The sequence below is a fragment of the Cyclopterus lumpus genome, chromosome 15, assembly GCF_009769545.1.
Source record: "Cyclopterus lumpus isolate fCycLum1 chromosome 15, fCycLum1.pri, whole genome shotgun sequence".
Lineage (NCBI taxonomy): Eukaryota > Metazoa > Chordata > Actinopteri > Perciformes > Cyclopteridae > Cyclopterus > Cyclopterus lumpus.
The window spans coordinates 21,707,884-21,726,302 of NC_046980.1; the positions used below are offsets into that span (position 1 = coordinate 21,707,884).

Sequence of the window (18,419 nt, forward strand, 5' to 3'; positions counted from 1 at the left end):
GGAAAGGGATTTTAGTGATTAGGGGGCGGGGTTCCATCGCAGTTTTTAATACAAACATGAAAAACACTTGTAATGTTCTTTGCAGATTTTTTTTTTTTTTGGGGGGGGGGGGGCTTTGGTGCACATATTGGCTCACCAGCATTAAAACACCTGACCTGTCGGTTCATGAACTCCTGATCGAAATATAAAATAAAATATTCAACACGTTTATTTATATAATATATTATTATTATTCGCATGCGATTTTGTAATTGGTTGCCAATACACGGCCTATTTGACATGAACTACTATATCTGTTTAATTCATTATGCAAATGAAACACATTTAGATGACATAATTATTGAATCGGAGTAATTTGTGCAAAAAGATTTCCAGCGCACACATTTATTAATAAATACTTATTTATGTTAATTGAATAGTCAGTATTTGTGGTTTTCGGTTTTGTTCAGCTGCACAGGACCAGAGTCCCTATAGGGACATCATCTACACACAAGTGTGACTTTGCTGTGCTCAATGTGTACTTGTGTGGAGAAGAAAAATGTTAATTTGATACTTAATGTAAGCAAATTGCAATCAAACTGTGCAGACTGAGTAGCTGTGTGGGATGTTTATCCTTGTAGAAACTGGTAATAAGCTCATTCCTTTCTGCTTCTAGCTTTGAAGGCTGGTGAACGTAATGATACGTCCCACTCATTTTTTTTTCTGTAGGGCTAAAGTATACTACTTTATATTTGTGTCTGTTTTTTCAATGCACAGTCTCTCCAAATCGCACTGCTTGTTAAGCTAAGATATATAAACATGTGTCCTATTGGCTATGCAAATATCCTAAATTCCACCGTCTTATAAAAATGGTAATCTGGAGAGACTCATTTGCTGCATGTTCTACATTCATTACTTTAAATGACTTTAAATCATTCCACTGTAAAAATCCAGTTGCATCTTTATTCTAAGGATTGGAGGACTGTGTACTTCCAGCAGCAGGGTTTTACAAAATAAAGTAGTCCACATGTTATATTTTCAATTGCTTAAATAGGAATGAAAAAAAAAAAGCAACGTTCTTTCTCCAACATAATCTGGGAATATCCAAAATGTATATTTGCAGGCCCTCGACACAGATTATACAAAGATGCATGGAGCTGGAAATGGCCTTAACCTCTGTTCTGCCGTCCCCAACTCATTCCCATGAACCATGCCCTCGTCATCAGCATGCCTCTGAACCCTTCTGATGGATCAGTTCATCCTGTACGGGGCTGCAGGACGGACACCTGTCCCCCCCCCCGGCCCGCTCAATGTAACCCCCAGAGTGTGCTCTGACATTAAACTGTGCACGTACCAATGCGCTAATTTACCGGCCTACGGGGACACAGTGAGGCTACTACCTGCATTGCTTTACTCACGCATGTGGAGCATAGCGTCTTTAAACAATCACCGCGGAACCATTCCCGTTTCCTCCACAGCGCATTTGGGTATTATGAGGCAATTACTTTAACTTTGCTACTTGGCTATCTAAGTGTAAAGTTATGGCCACAGCGTGCAGCACATGTAACGACGGCAGACCGTTTCTTGTCGATGTTTGGAGCAAACCTGAATCACACATATTTGCTTGTGAAGCAGAATTGAGCTGAAAGTAAAAGATGTGGACGTTCGGGTGCATTGACATTAGAAACAGGCTGGTTCAACCCTGAAGAGAAAAAAAAAGCTTCATTTGTTGTGCGATTTTGGGTTTGAGTTAATTACATGTTTCAGGATATGGAAAATATCATCAATTTCTGTTGAAAATGAATGGCTGTAGGGACTTATTTCATTTATTCTTTGTTTGACAAGTGTTTCACCTCCAAATCATAATGTGGGGTATCTCACAGTATATACATATATACATATACATCTAAAGAGCTTAGATATTGGTTTTAAAAATGTCATTTTAAAACGCTTCCAGGGAAGATGGGATATGGATATCCCTCGAGCATGTTCTGAGACTGTTGAGGGGTCTCCTCCCTGTCGGACATGCCTGGAACATCTTCACATGGAGGTGTCCGGGAGGCTTTGGGATCCGATACCTCAACTCCTTCCAATGTGAAGGAGCACCAGAAAGGTGAGCCGAGGAAGCGCGCTCATCTCGTGTCTTTCAGTCACGATCCAGAGCTCGTGGAAAGAAGTGAGGGATGAAACCTAGTTCTCCAGCATGACAGTCCAGGACCTGATCTGCAGCTCCATTTTGGCCTCACTGTCGGAAACAAGATACGTCTCCGAGATGATTCCTTCACTTCACACCACCACTAAAGGCAATAGTGTTTCCAGAAGACTCAAGCTTGGAGGCGCTCATTCCCATCACTGCATAGTCCAAGTATGCTGAGCTCGGGCTCTTGGGGGTGGCTCTGGAGGTAGAGCGGGTCCGTCCTCTGATCACAGGGCTGAGTTTGGCTCCTCCTGTCCACGAGTGTCCGTCGCCACCGGTGTGTGAACGGGTAAATGTAAAGTAGTCCGTTGGGGGCCATAAAACTGCAGTCCGTTGACCATTTAATAGCCCAACAAAAAGCCAAAGCACGGGCCAGACACCCTTCACTCCTCACCTACAGCTTCTGTCCAAGACCATCACAAAGAGATTTGGGTAGCAAGGAGTCCGGTAGGCCTCTAGACACTGAACCGCTCTGGATGACGAAAAGCTGCAGCTTCGCCTTGGCGACCCAGTCGGATTTAGTAGCCCGAGAACGAGGGGGACCTCGAGTAATGGCTGGCTGCAGCGTAGAGCGCTGTGCACACAGGGTGATTGACATGCAGGAAGGGGGGAACGCCTCCTGCGCAAACAAACGCGTGCCGGCTGGACGGTGAGATTAAGAAATGGTGGGATTTTGTTTTCATGTATTATTGATAAGTTTGGGGTATGCGATGAGAGATCCACTAAATGCTATCGAAACGCTGGTCACGGCAGCAGCTTTGCTCCTCTCGATGTTGCCGCTCGTTCTGTTTTTAAAAAGAGTGGATAAACAACAAGCACCTGTAGAGCTCACGGACCAGTGCGTTGTGGATGTTGTTTTTTGGGACTTTTCTTTCAGTTTGGAGGTTACAAGGTAGAAATCAAGGCTTTTAGGGAGTCACCGGGCTGACATGTTGCCCCAGCTTAGCAGCCCTTTTAAGCTCTGCTCGTCACGCTGCAGTCGCACATCTGCACCTATATATCAAAGCCGTGCACAGACACATTCCTGAGAGCAAAGCAGAGGTGATTTGTGTGCCTTTCTCCTTCTTTTTTTATTAAAACTCATCCGTGATCTAACTGTTCACTTGGCTAAAAGCTATACCTTTTAAATCAGTCATCCGTCCACGACTCAGACCTGCACCACATTAAGACCAGCACATGACATCACAACTGTTTCCCCTCTCCCCGCTGCGCCCTATATGCCTCTTTCATATATTTTCTCTTGTCCTCAACAGATGGACAATCTTGCAGCCAGAGATTTTTTAAAAGTGTTTAATAAATGTAATACAACCTATCTAGTGTTGAAGAAAGGGGCCTAAACCAGAACCATGTGCGATGGCGGCCGTTAGGGGCCACAGCTAATATGGTTCAACATGTGGACCCCGGCCACGCATGCAGGTTCACTTACATGTCGGACAGTTTATGACCTTCAGCGGAGTGGAGCGGGTCCTTACTCTCTAATTTATAGCGTGATATTCTGTTTTCATATGTATTCTCTGTAGAGGGAGTAATAAAAGGATACAAGTGATGTTGGAATGCCACGTCTTTCATGTTTTATCTCACAAGAGGAGCAATACAGTGGTATTATGTTCCTACAGTGGGTAATATATGAAAGTGTTTGACTTACTGTCAAATTAAGGAAGAGTGTCGTGACCCTGGTGGCCCATTTGCATGGCTCGGGTCGTTATTTCCTTCAGCTCAACCTGACAGTGCTAACCGCAACAGATGATAAAGTATTCCTGAACAGGAATGAGAGTAGCGATGGGACGGGATAATCACAGAGCGGAGCGAGTACGTTTGAACGGTCGAAGCGTATTCCATTGGTGGACCGGGCTTCAAGCTGTGTCCCTGCTGGCCACCATACACTCAACAGCAAGAACCTCCACAATGATGTCATGTTTACAGTCATGCTGCGCAGACAAACTTTATGCAAACCCACAAACTGTTAATTGAAAGTATGAGGAGTTGCATTAGATACAAATCCCCTGCTCTTTGTTGTTTTCTATTATATATAAAACAATAAAAATGAAGATAGATAGGCAGGTAGAATGATATAGTGAACCTATTGGGGAATCAAAATGTACAATGTCTGTTTTTTATTAAATCAAGTGAATTGAAAATCTTCTTCAGGTGCATCGTCACATTGATGCAAATATATATATATATATATATATATATATATATATAGAGAGAGAGAGAAATCTAAATCTATAAATATTACAGCTCCGCTCGCTGATTCAGAGGGGAAAGGGACAGCTAACAGTATTAACGGTGACAAATGGTTGACAAACGTGTATCATCTCACAGTTTATATTATCATATTGCCAATATACATATGAGACACAAGACATCAAGAATATTGCAGATACTGTCAGACAGTGTGGAATAAGAGGATTTTTTTACGACCTCACAGCTATTTGGGGGAAATAAAATAAAAATTGGAAAAAACCTGGATGTTTTTACGGTTTGATTTTACGATGGAACCGAAACCCCCGAAGACACATCGTGTGCAACTTGAAATTAAATGTCAAAACATGCTATAAATGTACATTATCCTGAAAATGTTGATCAATTCTTTTGTTTGCTTGAATACTGTAAAATAGTAGTATTGTAGTAGTGTGGTGAAAACAAGTTTTTACCTGAAGAAAAAGCCTTTTTTACACACCCTTAACTGGGATAGCTATAACCTGCACATTGTTGCCACATCCACACCCCCACAAGGTGACATTGTGCCGTAACTATTCACTTAACGTTGACACCAGCAGTCGATGCAAAACACGAGGAGGGGGAGATCCTCAAATGTATTAAAATGCTATCTAACTCCCATTTTTTTTTGCTGGGCCTAATATTTCACTAAGCCCCAGCATTTCATTCAGAGATGTACTCCAGATAGCTGCAATAATCTCCGTTTGATGGATGGCCCAGCCGGAGCCCCGGGCCGGTGGTGTGTACACACTGCACTGGTTGTGGCAGAAGGATAAACCCACCACAGGCAGGTGTGTTTGGTTAAGATGCACTTGTCAAGTGGGGTGACAAGCATGTCTGTGTTCATTCAAGTGAACCCCTTATCTGCACCTCCATGTCCCACTCGTGAGACAAAAGCACTTCCCGTGATTGTGTGATGTACCTCTCTCAAGTAAAGTGCACCGCGCACACACACGCACGCACGCACGTCTCACAGAGGTGAGTGCGCCAGCTAAAATAATGTATATAGTCGCCTCGTTGCTGCTTTACCTGCACGGCATGCTTGTTTCTCCTTTATTGGCTCTCCATTTTGCACGCGGTGCCATATTTACCAACACGTGATGAAAGTTTTCTCATCAACATTCCGAGACCTTTGCACTCGCGTGCGGATGCGTGTGCGCGCGACCACTTTTTTTTTTTTTTTTTTTTCTCTCTTCTTCTTCTTTTCTTTTTTTTTCTGCTTGAACTTCCACCGGGGTGAGGTGGAAGTGACGTCAGACTAGGAAGCACAGCTCGCTGACGGCCCGACAGAAGTGAATAGCGATGGATGGCAACAGCGGCGGCCGAGGTAGCAACAAGTCTCACTAGCTGGCGGCTTCCTTCAGGGACGGAGACATTCGTGAAGCCGGTCGCTCCTGAATGTCCTTCAAGTGTCGGGGACAATGACACCGAGGTAAGCAGCTGTGTGTGTCTCTGTCTGTGTGTGTGTGTGTGTGCTCTGTGTGTGCCTGCTAGCTCAGGAGCTAGCCGCACGTAGCTAACGTTATTCTGCATAACATAACAACGCAGCGCACGTCCACGTGGCCGCGTGGCGTTCAACGTTACCGCAACGTATGGGCACACCCGCCGTGTTAGTTGAATGGCAGCTGGGCTCGTCACGACAGACCCCGAGGAGGATGGAGGCTCACTGTGAAGCCCACCCTGACACACCTCACGTGGCTGTGTCACACCTGTGATGTGCAGCTTGGATGTGTCTCTTCAAGTTGACCATCAGAGACACAGACCTTTTCAGAGATGAGTCGTCTGGAGATATGAAACCCAGGTGCTGCTTCACAGGGAGTGGAAAATACACTTTTTACTTGACTGTAACGTTACAGTTTCTTATTCTCAGGCTGAAGCCCTGTTTTAAAACAAGGGTGCTTTTTTTTGGAGAAAACACTGAGGCAGTCACAAATTCAGTGAAAATGGACGAGCACCAAATGTGTCACTGGATGAGCTCATCAGTTTCTTCATACTCCAGTTTAGGGAGCTCTAATAATGGTGACTGTACTAAATCACATTGCACGATATAACTGCGTTTTTAGTCTTGATATTTCCTGTAATTGCCTTCAAAATCACACATGTGTGCGAGCTATTGCTATCAAAGCTGGCTGAAAACATTTGCTGGCTTCAAAATAATCAATGCTCCTCGTACGCCCACCAATTGTTCTGGGAAAGATACTAATGCAGTTCTTTTGTCTCCATGTGTTTTGTTCAGATGACTCACCAGTGGCTTGGATATCTGTGATTTGACGGAAGATGAGACTCGCTCAGTCTGTCCGACTCGTCATTGCCTGTAAGGATTGCTACTGCGGGTGCCCAAGCCACACTGACATGGACAACAAGCTATATAGTGAGCTATGTGTGCTGCTTTTTGCACAGTACGCCAACTAAAAACACCAACTACATAGATTATTTGTTTTGAATGGCTCTCGGTTGATAACCAGTGCTGACGATGTCACTGGGCGAGCAGTCTCAAAAGTGGTTTCCAACCCATGTCCAAGCCACTGTTCTTCAAGCAACCAGTTTACAGGCCAAGGGCAAAAATGGTACCAATGATGCCTACACGATCATCCAGCTGGGCAAAGAGAAGTACTCGACGTCGGTGGCAGAGAAGACACTTAACCCTGTCTGGAGAGAGGAAGCCTCGTTTGAGTTACCTGGTTTACTTTTGGAGGGCAACCCAGAAGTATATGAACTCTGCCTTATCGTGATGCACCGGTCCTTGGTTGGGATGGACAAGTTCCTCGGGCAGAGGTCCATCAACCTGAATGACATCTTTGATAACAAGCAACGGAAGAAAACTGAGTAAGTTTCCTATACTGTGGCAGTATAAGTCCAAGTTCTCACCTCCAAGGCACGTTTACAGCAAGCCATTCATTTAACTTTGTGTTTTACTCCTTTGCCAATTTCAGGCAAAATTTGCCAACCACCCATCCAAAATGCAAAATTTATCAAAACACATTTGATTTTGTTGCGTTTATTTGAGCCAATTTGAAAAATAACATTGAAATGAAAAATGTAATTTTGTGTGTGTGTGTGTGTGTGTGTGTGTGTGTGTGTGTGTGTGTGTGTGTGTGTGTGTGTGTGTGTGTGTGTGTGTGTGTGTGTGTGTGTGTGTGTGTGTGTGTGTGTGTGTGTGTGTGTGTGTGTGTGTGTGTGTGTGTGTGTGTGTGTGTGTGTGTGTGTGTGTGTGTGTGTGTGTGTGTGTGTGTGTGTGTGTGTGTGTGTGTGTGTGTGTGTGTGTGTGTGTGTGTGTGTGTGTGTGTGTGTGTGTGTGTGTGTGTGTGTGTGTGTGTGTGTCACACAGTCACAGTCACGCGCCAACACTGACTGGATGTTTGTGAGGAAGTGGGAATTATTTGCTCAACTATTCCAGTCATAAGTGGATTACAGCACAAACTAAAATAGTTGTGGATTTTTCTACATGTGTTTTTTTCCCTACTAGGCTACACGCAATAACACCGATGTGTTGATTTGAGTTGAACCTTTTCAATATTGTTGACACTATTGTTTGAGGTGCAGCAATGAATCAGCCTCCATTGTTGACTAATTGCTTTTAGCTTAATCACTGCCATGGTGAGCAGCAGTTGGCCTAATTGATACTAGCAGAGCTGGCTAAACATGTCTTGTAGGCCACTCCTGTACACACAATTGTTTTCAAAGGGGTGTGTGTGACTGGAGAGTTGCCCTTTTTTCTCACAGCCAACGGTACCTGGATTTTAATCTTGTCCCGGTTCTGTGTACAATTTACTTATTCTCCTCGTGTTTTCATTTTTGTCTGAATCTTTTAAAGGTTATTGATTTCAAAGTGAGACAGCCCTTTTTTTTTTTTGATTAACACGTGACCTGTCCCGGCGGTTTGCCCCCCCGCCTGTGCTTGTTGCATGCGTGGTTATGGATTGTCCCCTTGTGTGATTACTGTATGAAAAGCTTGAGCATGCATAATGGGAGGGGGTGGGACTAAACTCGCCGTACCGCCAAAGATTGAAAAGGCCACGTCACATTAGGCTGAACTTGGGGCCGCTGTCTCTGACAAGTTCAGCACACATACATTTATTAACTCCCGCAATAACCAAACTGGATCCGGTGCTAATTAACTCGCTGCACATTTCAATGTGGAAAAACATGAGCACACTTCCTCTTTGCCCATCAGTTGGGAGAATCACAGTATGTTCTAATCAGTGTGGATGGGTTGTATTTGTTTTAGGAGCCTGAGCCTGATGCACCTTCAGGCTGTGCACTTTTTTTTTCTTCTTTATAGCAGAGGCTCTGTAACGGATATGCTTGCGTTGCGTGTTGGCCTCTAATCCCACACTGCAGGCGTACTTGACGATGACGTCCGGGACCCTCGATGCCGTATCCACGCGCCACAGTGGGTCTGTGTTCGCCGCAGCCCATCCGCGATGTTTTTGAACTGACATATTGGGGAGGAAAGACCGTCCTGATATCTGAGTAGGCAGCCCATAATTATCGCACACCTGTGTTTGTTGATTGTGAGGAGTTTCCCAGCGGTCCAGGCCCGAGTGGGAGGATTGTGGCTCCAAGCACAGGGAGGTTTATCTTGGCCTTGAGACACATGTGAGGTGCAGCCCCGGCCCCACGGCAGCAGCATGCTGTGGCTGCTGATCAGCAGCCTGGGAATCGGACCCGGCAAGGCCTTTTCGAGACGGGGCTCCCGAGCCGGTTTAGAATAGCGTTCAGCAGCTGTTTTTAAAAACAAAAAGCCAATACCAACTGGTGGCGGATATTTCATGCTGAAATTCAAAGGATACTACAAATATCCACATGCATGCTGAAATAAATATCAATAATTGTATGAAAACAAAGAAAATGCTTGCAAATATGTGTCGAATCTGACTAAAAAAATCGGTTAAATCGGTTCAGTTTATGGGGCCTTCCAGGAAAAAAACCCAGTTTGAGATCAGAACAATCGATTTTATATTGATCAAACCGCACGATGGTGGAGGTGGATGAGGGCAAATCTATTGATGGGACCATCGTTGAGAACAAACTCCCCAGATTAATGTATCAAAAGCAGACCGAATGCATCGACTGTTTGTGGTTTCATCCTGACGCAGGACATCGTCACCACCTGCAACACTGAGGATACGTCTCATTAGCATGTATGAACTGTTGGGTTGTCCTGCGACGGGGCTTTGCAATTTCCCAATTGCCCGTCGTTGCATTTCTGAACAAAGGCCAGATTTGTGCAAATGCCACTTTATTTCGCTCGGAGTGAAAGCATAAATCCCATTACTTCCAGTTGAAAAAGCAGAGAGGTTAAACAAATAGGAGCCCGAGAGCAGAAGCGAAATGGTCTATATTATTCAGCGGCGGGGCCATTTCTTGTGTTCAGTTTTCAAAGAATAATGTTTATCCCCTGAAATGATAAATTGTACTCTCATTCGTGTCAAAAAAAGTTCAAGCGATTTAAGCCCCCCTGCGTTTGTGTGTGTAGCTTTTGGATTAGTCTGCTCAAATTAGCCTTTTCAGTGCTGCCCACAAAGAAGTAGGTAGAGCACATTAGAAAGAATGTGGGCTGTTTTTTTCCCTTTTGTCACTTTGTTTGATGGCGTAAAGACTTTTGCCACACTCTGACTTTGTAAACCTGAATTATGCTGAATTACGAGTAATCAACTCAGAAGATTTTCATTAATCCTGCTCTCTTTTATATAAATTGTCTCATTGAATTTGCTTCCGCCTAAGCGCGTGTCCTCCACTCTCATTTCAGCTGGCACTCCTTGGAGTCCAAGCCGGGGAAGAAGAGGAAAGAGCGAGGCCGCATCCAGGTGAGCATCCAGTTCATGAGGAACAACATGACGGCCAGCATGTTTGACCTCTCCATGAAGGAGAAGCCCCGCTCGCCCTTTTCCAAGCTCAAGGACAAAATGAAGGGTCGCAAGCACGACGGCGGCTTCAGCGACACGTCTTCCGCCGTCCTGCCGCGCTCCGCCGCGTGCGACTCTGAGCCTCACCAACGGTCCTCGGCCCTCGAGCCGCAACCCCCGTCCGAAGCGAAGCCCAAGAGGCCGCTGCTCGCCGGGGCCCAGAAGCTCTCTGCGGCCCATTCCATGTCGGATCTCATCGGGACCCACTCTCGGCCCAAACTGGATTCCATGAACTCCATCGAAGAGAGCGGTGAGGATCGGAGCTTTTTTGTTTTTGTCACACTCGTAAATTATTTTATATGATCTCAAAGGGGCCTCTCAAAAGGTAAGCTTGTTTTGCTGCTTGGCGCATTGATATCGCGTCTCTAATAATTCAAGTCACTAGTGGTCTCATGTTTTCATTTTTAAAGACGGAGGACAGTGGTACAGGAAACAGACTGGTGTCTCGGCTGCGTATGAGGATAAAAGGCCTCGTTCTTAAGCAATAAAATGACACTATTTTTCATTGTGGTATGCTTTCTCTTAGCACAAAGGTTTATTTTCAACCTGCTCTTAAATCGTATCGTGTTCTTCTTGTGGGACCGTCTTCCTCTTAACGCTGTTGCAATGTCTCGTGGCCATCAGTAGAGGTCGATAGAAGTCACAGAGCGATAGGCATATTTAGATGGTTACCGTAAAAGGTATATGAACCTGAAGGAGCTATTTACATCATTCATATCCATCTGTGTGTGGCCTTTTTATTGATCTCTGATTCTAACCAATATAAGAGCTGCCTCCCTCTTTCCATGACTTGCTGTAGGTGTAATCACTGATGTTCAAGACAATAATACAGAGAGCCAATGATAACGATAATAGTGATGGATGCTGTTTCGCTTTTTGATTTCTGAGCTGAAATGCCATTGGCTGCTCACTGTCCTGTAGCAACTAAAACAAGCTTAATGATGGGCAAGAAAGGGTTGGACTGCAATGTCTTTAATTATGGTTATGAATCCCCATCTAGTGATTACAGGTAATTGGTGCTAATTTGCTAATGAATGGGCTACATTATGGTAATGTTGTGCTAAAGCAGTCAACTTCAGCCAGCGGAAGCTTCCATTAAATGTGCAAATGGCCGTAGAAGTCAATAATCATTACTCGCTGCCCGCTCCACCTCGACTGTCCGATCTCCACTGCACAGCTATCGGAGGCAGTTAATTATCATTATTGTTATTATTCAGAGTGGCAAGCAGAGGAGGGCAACTTATCCAAAGCTCTGAGGGTGGGAGGGACACAATAGCAGATTTGGAGGGTGTACATAATATAACAAAGTGTCCTTACTGCTGCAACAAAATGTTGCTTTTGTTGTGTGGTTTTAGTTGAACTTGGAAAAAAACAATGCAAAAAAATTAAATCGGCCATTTAAAAAGTCTGATTGCTTCATCACAAATTCCCTCATGGGTTATCATAAATGGATAAATATTTTCTGACGTCACGCGTTGATGTGCCGCTTTTGGTTTCTCCTCCCCGGGGGTGGGGGGCACAGGCGGCCCTCACAGGCGTTCCCAGAGCGAGATGCCAGGCTACCAGGATGGAGAGGCACACAGTGACCCTTTCACTGATATCAGTGACACCCTGCCACAGAAGTATGCCACGCTCCCACGCAACCGCAACCCGTTTGAGGGGGAGCACGGGCAGCTGTGGGACCGGTCGGAGCGGAAGGAGAAAAAGGAGAAGGTCAGCCTACTGGAACGCGTGACGGGGAAGAAGGAAGGTCGCAAGACCAACAACACGGGGCGTTCGGGCAGCTCTGGGGACCTGCGCTCCCCCAACCCCTTCAGCGGAGACTCGCAAGCAGACACTAACCCGTTCATCTCCCACTACAAAGCCGGGTACGTACGTATGCATGTTTCATCAAAATGAGAACGCACAACCCAGCTGTCCTCCAGAGCGCCATTCATTCATCTCACAAAAGGTTTTCCACAAGGTTGTTCCCGGTTTCCCAACGGTTCATTCATTAATCAGCAAGTATACAAAACCACATCTTACAAAATACAATTTAGAAGATAAAAAATCACCATGTTTCAGGCACCTTTTCAGAAAATATTTTTTCTTTATATTTCAAAGTAATATATTCTGTAACATTCATAGTTAAATATCTTATCTGTCAATATAATGACCATATCCGTAATTATTTTAAAGTCAATTAGCAGTAGACCTCAATGTCCAACCCATCACTTAATTTCCCCAAATATTTCGTCAAATACGTCAGTTCATTAATTCTAAGATCAAATATTATCCAGGAGACGCTGCGATAAATGTCCCTTCGTCCTATTGGCTTTTTAATATTCTATTTAATATTCCAGAATGCTGTGTGAGCAGCTCTGTCTGGTTAACTTAAATATACAATACATGTCTTTTTGATTTGTCTATCAGGTGTATTTTAAATACAAACATAATATTATCCCTAAATATATTAGCCTGCCAGAGTCTGCAGTCGGCACGTGTGCAGCAGAGGTTCTTAGACGTTTGTAGCATCTCACTCTTGATCATATTTCAGAAATCATCCCGAAACGTGACCGTGATACACCACGAGACAACCACCACTGTACTCCAGGATATTGGTTACAGCATTCTTACAAAGTTTTGAATACCTTGCCGATTTTGAAATCTCCCATCGCTCGTTCTGTTGCATTGTTGTTCAAACGTTTCCACCGAGCTGGTCACATGTCTTCCTGTTGGTGAGCGCCGGGGCTAAGTTCTGGTTTATCAGAGGGGAAGGTGTCATTAGTGGCTCTTTAGAGAGCCCGGGCTGGATAACCAAGCCCTCTGAGCTATAGTAATGAGATCCTCTGCAGAGATAGACCACGCAATTAACCACTTATCTCTGTGAGCACCAGTCCATCATCTTTACTGCTTTCTTTGCCGTACTGTAGCCCAGCGGTCATTTCTAATGTGCTGAACACAAAAAGGTGCTTCAAATGTTATTTGTAGATGGACCTATTCACAAAAACATGGCATGACGCATATTTTATTCCTTAATACAAACGTCAGTCGCCCTAAATATCCAAATGTGTTTTATTAGCACAGGGATGGACACCGTAGAGCCTCTTTTTATTACCAGTAGTGATGGTTATACCAGACATATTCACTCTGAATGCCTTCGTGTGAATACCGACTTCCCCTTTTTTTTTTTGATTGCTTCGCAGTGATAAAAAGTCGAAAGGAAATGAGCACATCACGTTTGGCCAGAAGAAGAAGGACGTCTATGGCAGGAAACAGGTACGATGCACAGCGCCGCCCCTCAGTGAAGGCGATGGATTTGTTCGCACCTGACGGGAGATTGAGAATTTTAAAAGAAGGAAGAAATGACCCCAGCGGTTGCGACTGTCATTACTTCCTGGTGTCGTGTCATGCAGATTTTTTTTTTTAATTGTGAACTCTTAACTTTCCAGTTGACATCGCAGCTGGTGACATTGATCTCCGAGGCCTCTGAACATTCCGATTTTTGCATTCAGCTAATTGGCAGCTGCACCCATCGGTCATCGCGTCTGATCAGATCAGAATTTGAAGTGGTGTGAAATTTCGGTCAGGAAGGTCGTTCGTAGTTGTGTGTTGCACTTGTTCTGTAATTGGAGGTTGTCTTTTGTAAATGACGTAAAACATATTTCTTTTACCCTTCATAGTTATTATTTTGCCGGGGGGGGGGGAGTGAAATGCATTGCCAATTGGGAATAACCCCCTCCGCCTCATATCTGCACGCTATTACGCTGCAAAATTGGTATTTATGAGGGAGCGAAGGGAGCTGCAGCTGAAGTGATGCCTAAATGAGAAAGAGAATGCTGATAATAGCTTTCCTCACCTTTCTTTGTGGGTGTTGAGGGCTGTCGGTATCCACACATGTGCCCCCCCACCCCCTCTGTGCACGCCGCAGTGCCTCGCAGAAATGGCAGCTCCCATTTCCACCGCTTCAAGGCCCTAATTAACCACACACGGGAGGAGGAGGGGGGGGGGGGAGAGGGGCAGTGAGAGATTTCAAAGGACTGAGCTTTTAGATTCTCAAAGCTGAGCTCATTAGAAACTGTAATGACACAACTGCAGAATGCCAAGTGTGCGCCTTATCTTCCCCTCACTACTGATCGCAGAAAAACGGTCATCATTACTTTGCCAATTCATGGTCATTTCCAGGCCTTTGTCACCAGCCACTAAAGCTCCTGATTGTTATGCTGTGTGTGTGCGCGCGTAAGAGAGAGAGAGCTCGAGCGAGCGAGAGCGTGTGCACGTGCACATGCTTTGTATGTGACGCCAACATCCATATGGCCGTCACTTCTCTTATTCCCTCTTGGATGGCTGAAGTGCAGTATTTCTCAGAGAGATGCCTTTTTTTTAATTCTTTTTTTTTTTAAGTGTGTGCTTGAGGAAATGGGTTACCTTGCTCTGTTCTCAAAACCCCGCCGTACATTGGACATTTTAATCTCTGTGGCAAATATTTCATTTTGGTCGGTGTCGCCCCGCGGTAGCCTCTCCGCGGTTCGAAGCGATAAGATACCTGGTAAGCAGTGCCCCCGCTCCGGCTCCCTCTGCATTGTCTTTACCCAGCGGTCGAGGCTCGGCCGATGCATGGGAGTGGAAGCTGATAAGTGTGGTATTTTAAACAGGGCGAAGGCTTTTGCTGCTCTATCCGTCCGGGGGAGGATGCCCAGCACCGAAGCGATAAAGTGGTCCCTCATTAAAAACGATTACGGCTCCTCTCGTAGCCGCGCAACACGATCTGCACATACCGTCCCGCGCTGCTCCGTCCAAATAGGTTGTCCTCAAAGAGCCAAGCGGGGTATTTATTAGCCTGACCTTTTTAATTGCAGAGATATGCAGCCTGGCATTTCCACCACCTTCAGAAACAAAGATCTCATTTGAATTTTCTTCTTTTTTTTTCTTTTTTTTTAATGGCAGAAAGTAAAAAGGAAACAACTTTCAGCTGCTTGCTGTAGTGTAAAAGAGAAGTCCCATTTCTTATTTGTAAACCGTGTATTGGATCACAACGTCTGCCGTAGAAAACGTCGGCGCTAAATCCCCAAAGAGCAGTCTCGTCTTTAAAACCTCTCAACTAGCCTTCGTTAGCGACCAGAGACAAACACCTGAGGTTAATGTCACGTTAGGCCAACACGTCTAATTAGTCCGCTTCCCTCGGTTGCACTGTGAGGGAACTCTGTCATCAGATGCCGGCATTTCATAGAAGATCAGTCAACCATTTTGGAGCGCTTTTTTTTACAAAGAATATCTACAGCTACGAGCCGATTGGCAGAAGCCGAGCGAAGTGACCGTGTAGCGTGTAGCGTGTAGCGTGTAGCGTGGTTGAATTGAGCATTTTCCCCCCCGTTTCCCCCGTTTTCAGGAGCCCAAACAGGAAAGCGCTCTCGCCTACAGCAATCTGTCCTTCGACGAAGTCGTGCAGGATCTCATCAAGCAGAAGGAAGTGGTGAAGAAGAAGGACGGCCACATCAGGGAGCTGGAGGACTACATCGACAACCTCCTCGTGCGCGTCATGGAGGAGACGCCGAGCATTCTACGGACACCCTATGAGCCGAAGAAGAAGGCGGGTAAACTTAGCAAAAAGTAGAACGACAAACATGTGCTGATGGAGGTTTAGCTGTAGCTCATGCATCGATATGATATGGGATTGATTAAAGCCAAATTAATGATTCATGTCTTTGCTTTAGAACGGTTATATTCAATGGATGTAGTTTATTATTTTTTTCTTCAATGTGTTGGGTAGTTCTGGAACATGCCGGTACTTCGCCTCATCGATTTTTGTATTCGCGTGAAATCGAATCCCACATTTTGGGCTTCGCTATATAGTTTGCACGTGCAAGTGCAGCCAAGATGGCGCTGAAAGCCAGGCCGCGTGGTTGCCACAGCGAAGCTGTAGTCGCCGTGGTTACACTGAAGCACAAGTCTCGAGCTCGCCACCTAAGTTCCGAAACTCCCCCCCTCTGTGCTACAGATGTGGACCAACGCCTCTGGGTGATTCATGGGTTTTGTTAGAAGGACCGGGAGAGAGTTACTGTAAGACGTCGCTGGGCAGTATCTGGTTTCTCTCTCTCGTCATACCTTTTTTATTTATATATATATGTATATATATATATATATATACACAATTTTCTTTTTTTTCTTCCAATGAACAAATGTGTATTGCTGTTGACTTTTCATGCTTTGCTTTATTTGTGATGACTATCCTTGACCATCAAGTTTCTTGGACCAAAGGTCTGAAATGTGATGATTTTACTGACTTTTTGTGCAATAATCACAACTTGAGTGTCTTGCTTTATATTCTGTTGTTTACATTTTAATCACATCGGAGTCAAACTCATCTCTTCAATGTTGATTTGATTTACTGGAGAAAAAGCCTGCAGTTCTGTGTTCAGGCCTTCATTTGTGTCAAATCCAGTTGTTGCTGAAGATTGTATTAATGGTACTTAGCTGCACATGTGGAGACATGCTGAACAATCTTTATTTATAAATGTGTCATTTACATATGGACACCGTTTACTGTATCTGTAAGATACTTTATGGTAAAAATGCTACTTTATCCCAATATCTGTATTAACGCGGTACAAATCACAGAAATAGTCTTCATTCATAAGTATTTCTGTATTACGGTCATACTGATACACTTTGGCAGGTAATTACCATAAGCATTCATATCTGTTTACGCAAATTAATAGTTTACCGTGCATCAGTATATTTCAGCTCTTTTTCTTTTCTTTGTCCAGGTTTCTAACATTCAGTAAGTAAGAAAAAGTGTCTCACAAGTTCACGGAGTATTAAACGATGATCCCTCCATAATTGTTTCGAGGTAACCAGCCAACACGTGTCATTCAAGTCACAAATGACTGCTCGACGTCAGGAGCCAACTGTCCTCACAATTAGAGTTTTTTTTTTTTATTATTCTGTAAATTTATCAGTTCCTAATGAACAAATAACGAGCGAGCTGCTGAAAGACAGAAGAGTCACTACCTGCCCGACGTTGGAGGTCTCCATTGTTGATGGTTGGTTCCTCGTTCGTGGAGAGCGTCGTCGCGGTAACACACACTTTGTATTACGGTTTTTAAACTCCGTCGCAGGCCGTCTGCGCTCCGTTTGTCAGACGATGATCCACTTTGTCCCGTTTCTGGTCGTTGTGTCCAGTCTTTTACAATATTTTACCTTTTTTTTAAAAAAATTTTATTTTTAACTTTACGGTACCAAATCACAGCCGAGTGCGACACTGATCTGTGGAACGTCATCGGTCCCAATACACTTGTTGATTTTAAGCTCTTCCTGAATGTCACACCACTCAAACACAGTTGTTCACTCACTAATTTAATTCTGCTGATCTCATATTGGTCCTAAAGCCCAAATCTCTTGTTCCTGAATGTATTCTGGTTGGCTTTAAAATACATAATTCTGCAATGTGTAATGATATACGGTACAATGACAAGGCCATTGAACCTCGCTTGCCTTTTTTAAATTTTTTTAAGTATTCGGTGTATCCAAAGAGATCATTTCATATGGGTGATAAAAGAAGAAGAAATGTCCCTGTCCCCCCCCCCCCCCCCCCCTTCTCTCTGCTAGTCTGACAAAACGCCGACGTCTTCATTATGGACCAGAAGTTATCGTCGGTATGTGCGATGATGTAACACACACGTTGGGTAAATTCCTTTTGTATTGGAGGACGGATGTTTGATCGCATGTATTTTGTAAAGCCAGACACGTTTTTAATCGATTCATAAAATGACGAGTATTATGCGATACTAATTAAGATGCGTGGATACGAATCTGTCCTCACTGATTGCCTTCCTCCATGTGCTGAAGTGTAAACGCCGTCTCCCCCGTGTCACAGCTTCACCAGCCGGTTGTAGGCAGCAGCTGTTCCTGGACCTCGGCGAGCTCTTAATACTTCCAATGTACATACTGTGTAGACACTTTGATATCACTTCACCTCCTTTTTGACCTTTTTTTTTTTTTACACATTGTTGTGCTGCGAAACGTTTGAACACGTGCTTCCTGGGGCTTCATTCTGTCAAAGTTGTGAAATGACATTTCAAAAAGTGGGAATTAACGTGTAAAATCGAAGGAAAAGAATTCTCCACTCGTCT

At 44.4% G+C, this 18,419-nt stretch overlaps 1 protein-coding gene across 1 annotated transcript; it reads left to right on the plus strand.

Moving 5' to 3' along the window:
• The first annotated feature begins 5,652 nt into the window (after nt 1-5,652).
• Nucleotides 5,653-17,867, plus strand: LOC117743916 (rab11 family-interacting protein 2). Its single transcript, XM_034551887.1, has 6 exons — nt 5,653-5,831; nt 6,636-7,225; nt 10,152-10,558; nt 11,831-12,176; nt 13,494-13,566; nt 15,677-17,867. The coding sequence occupies exons 2-6, from the start codon at nt 6,873-6,875 to the stop codon at nt 15,899-15,901; spliced, it is 1,404 nt and encodes a 467-aa protein (XP_034407778.1). The 5' UTR covers nt 5,653-5,831; nt 6,636-6,872; the 3' UTR covers nt 15,902-17,867.
• Nucleotides 17,868-18,419: the final 552 nt, after the last annotated feature.

What these genes read in the sequence shown, in the direction of transcription:
- LOC117743916 (XM_034551887.1), top strand. Translation starts at nt 6,873, where the DNA reads ATGTCACTGGGCGAGCAGTCTCAAAAGTGGTTTCCAACCCATGTCCAA. An exon ending in AAGCAACGGAAGAAAACTGA is followed by an intron (nt 7,226 to 10,151) that starts GTAAGTTTCCTA and finishes CTCTCATTTCAG; the next exon opens with CTGGCACTCCTTGGAGTCCA. An exon ending in ACGTCTATGGCAGGAAACAG is followed by an intron (nt 13,567 to 15,676) that starts GTACGATGCACA and finishes CCCCGTTTTCAG; the next exon opens with GAGCCCAAACAGGAAAGCGC.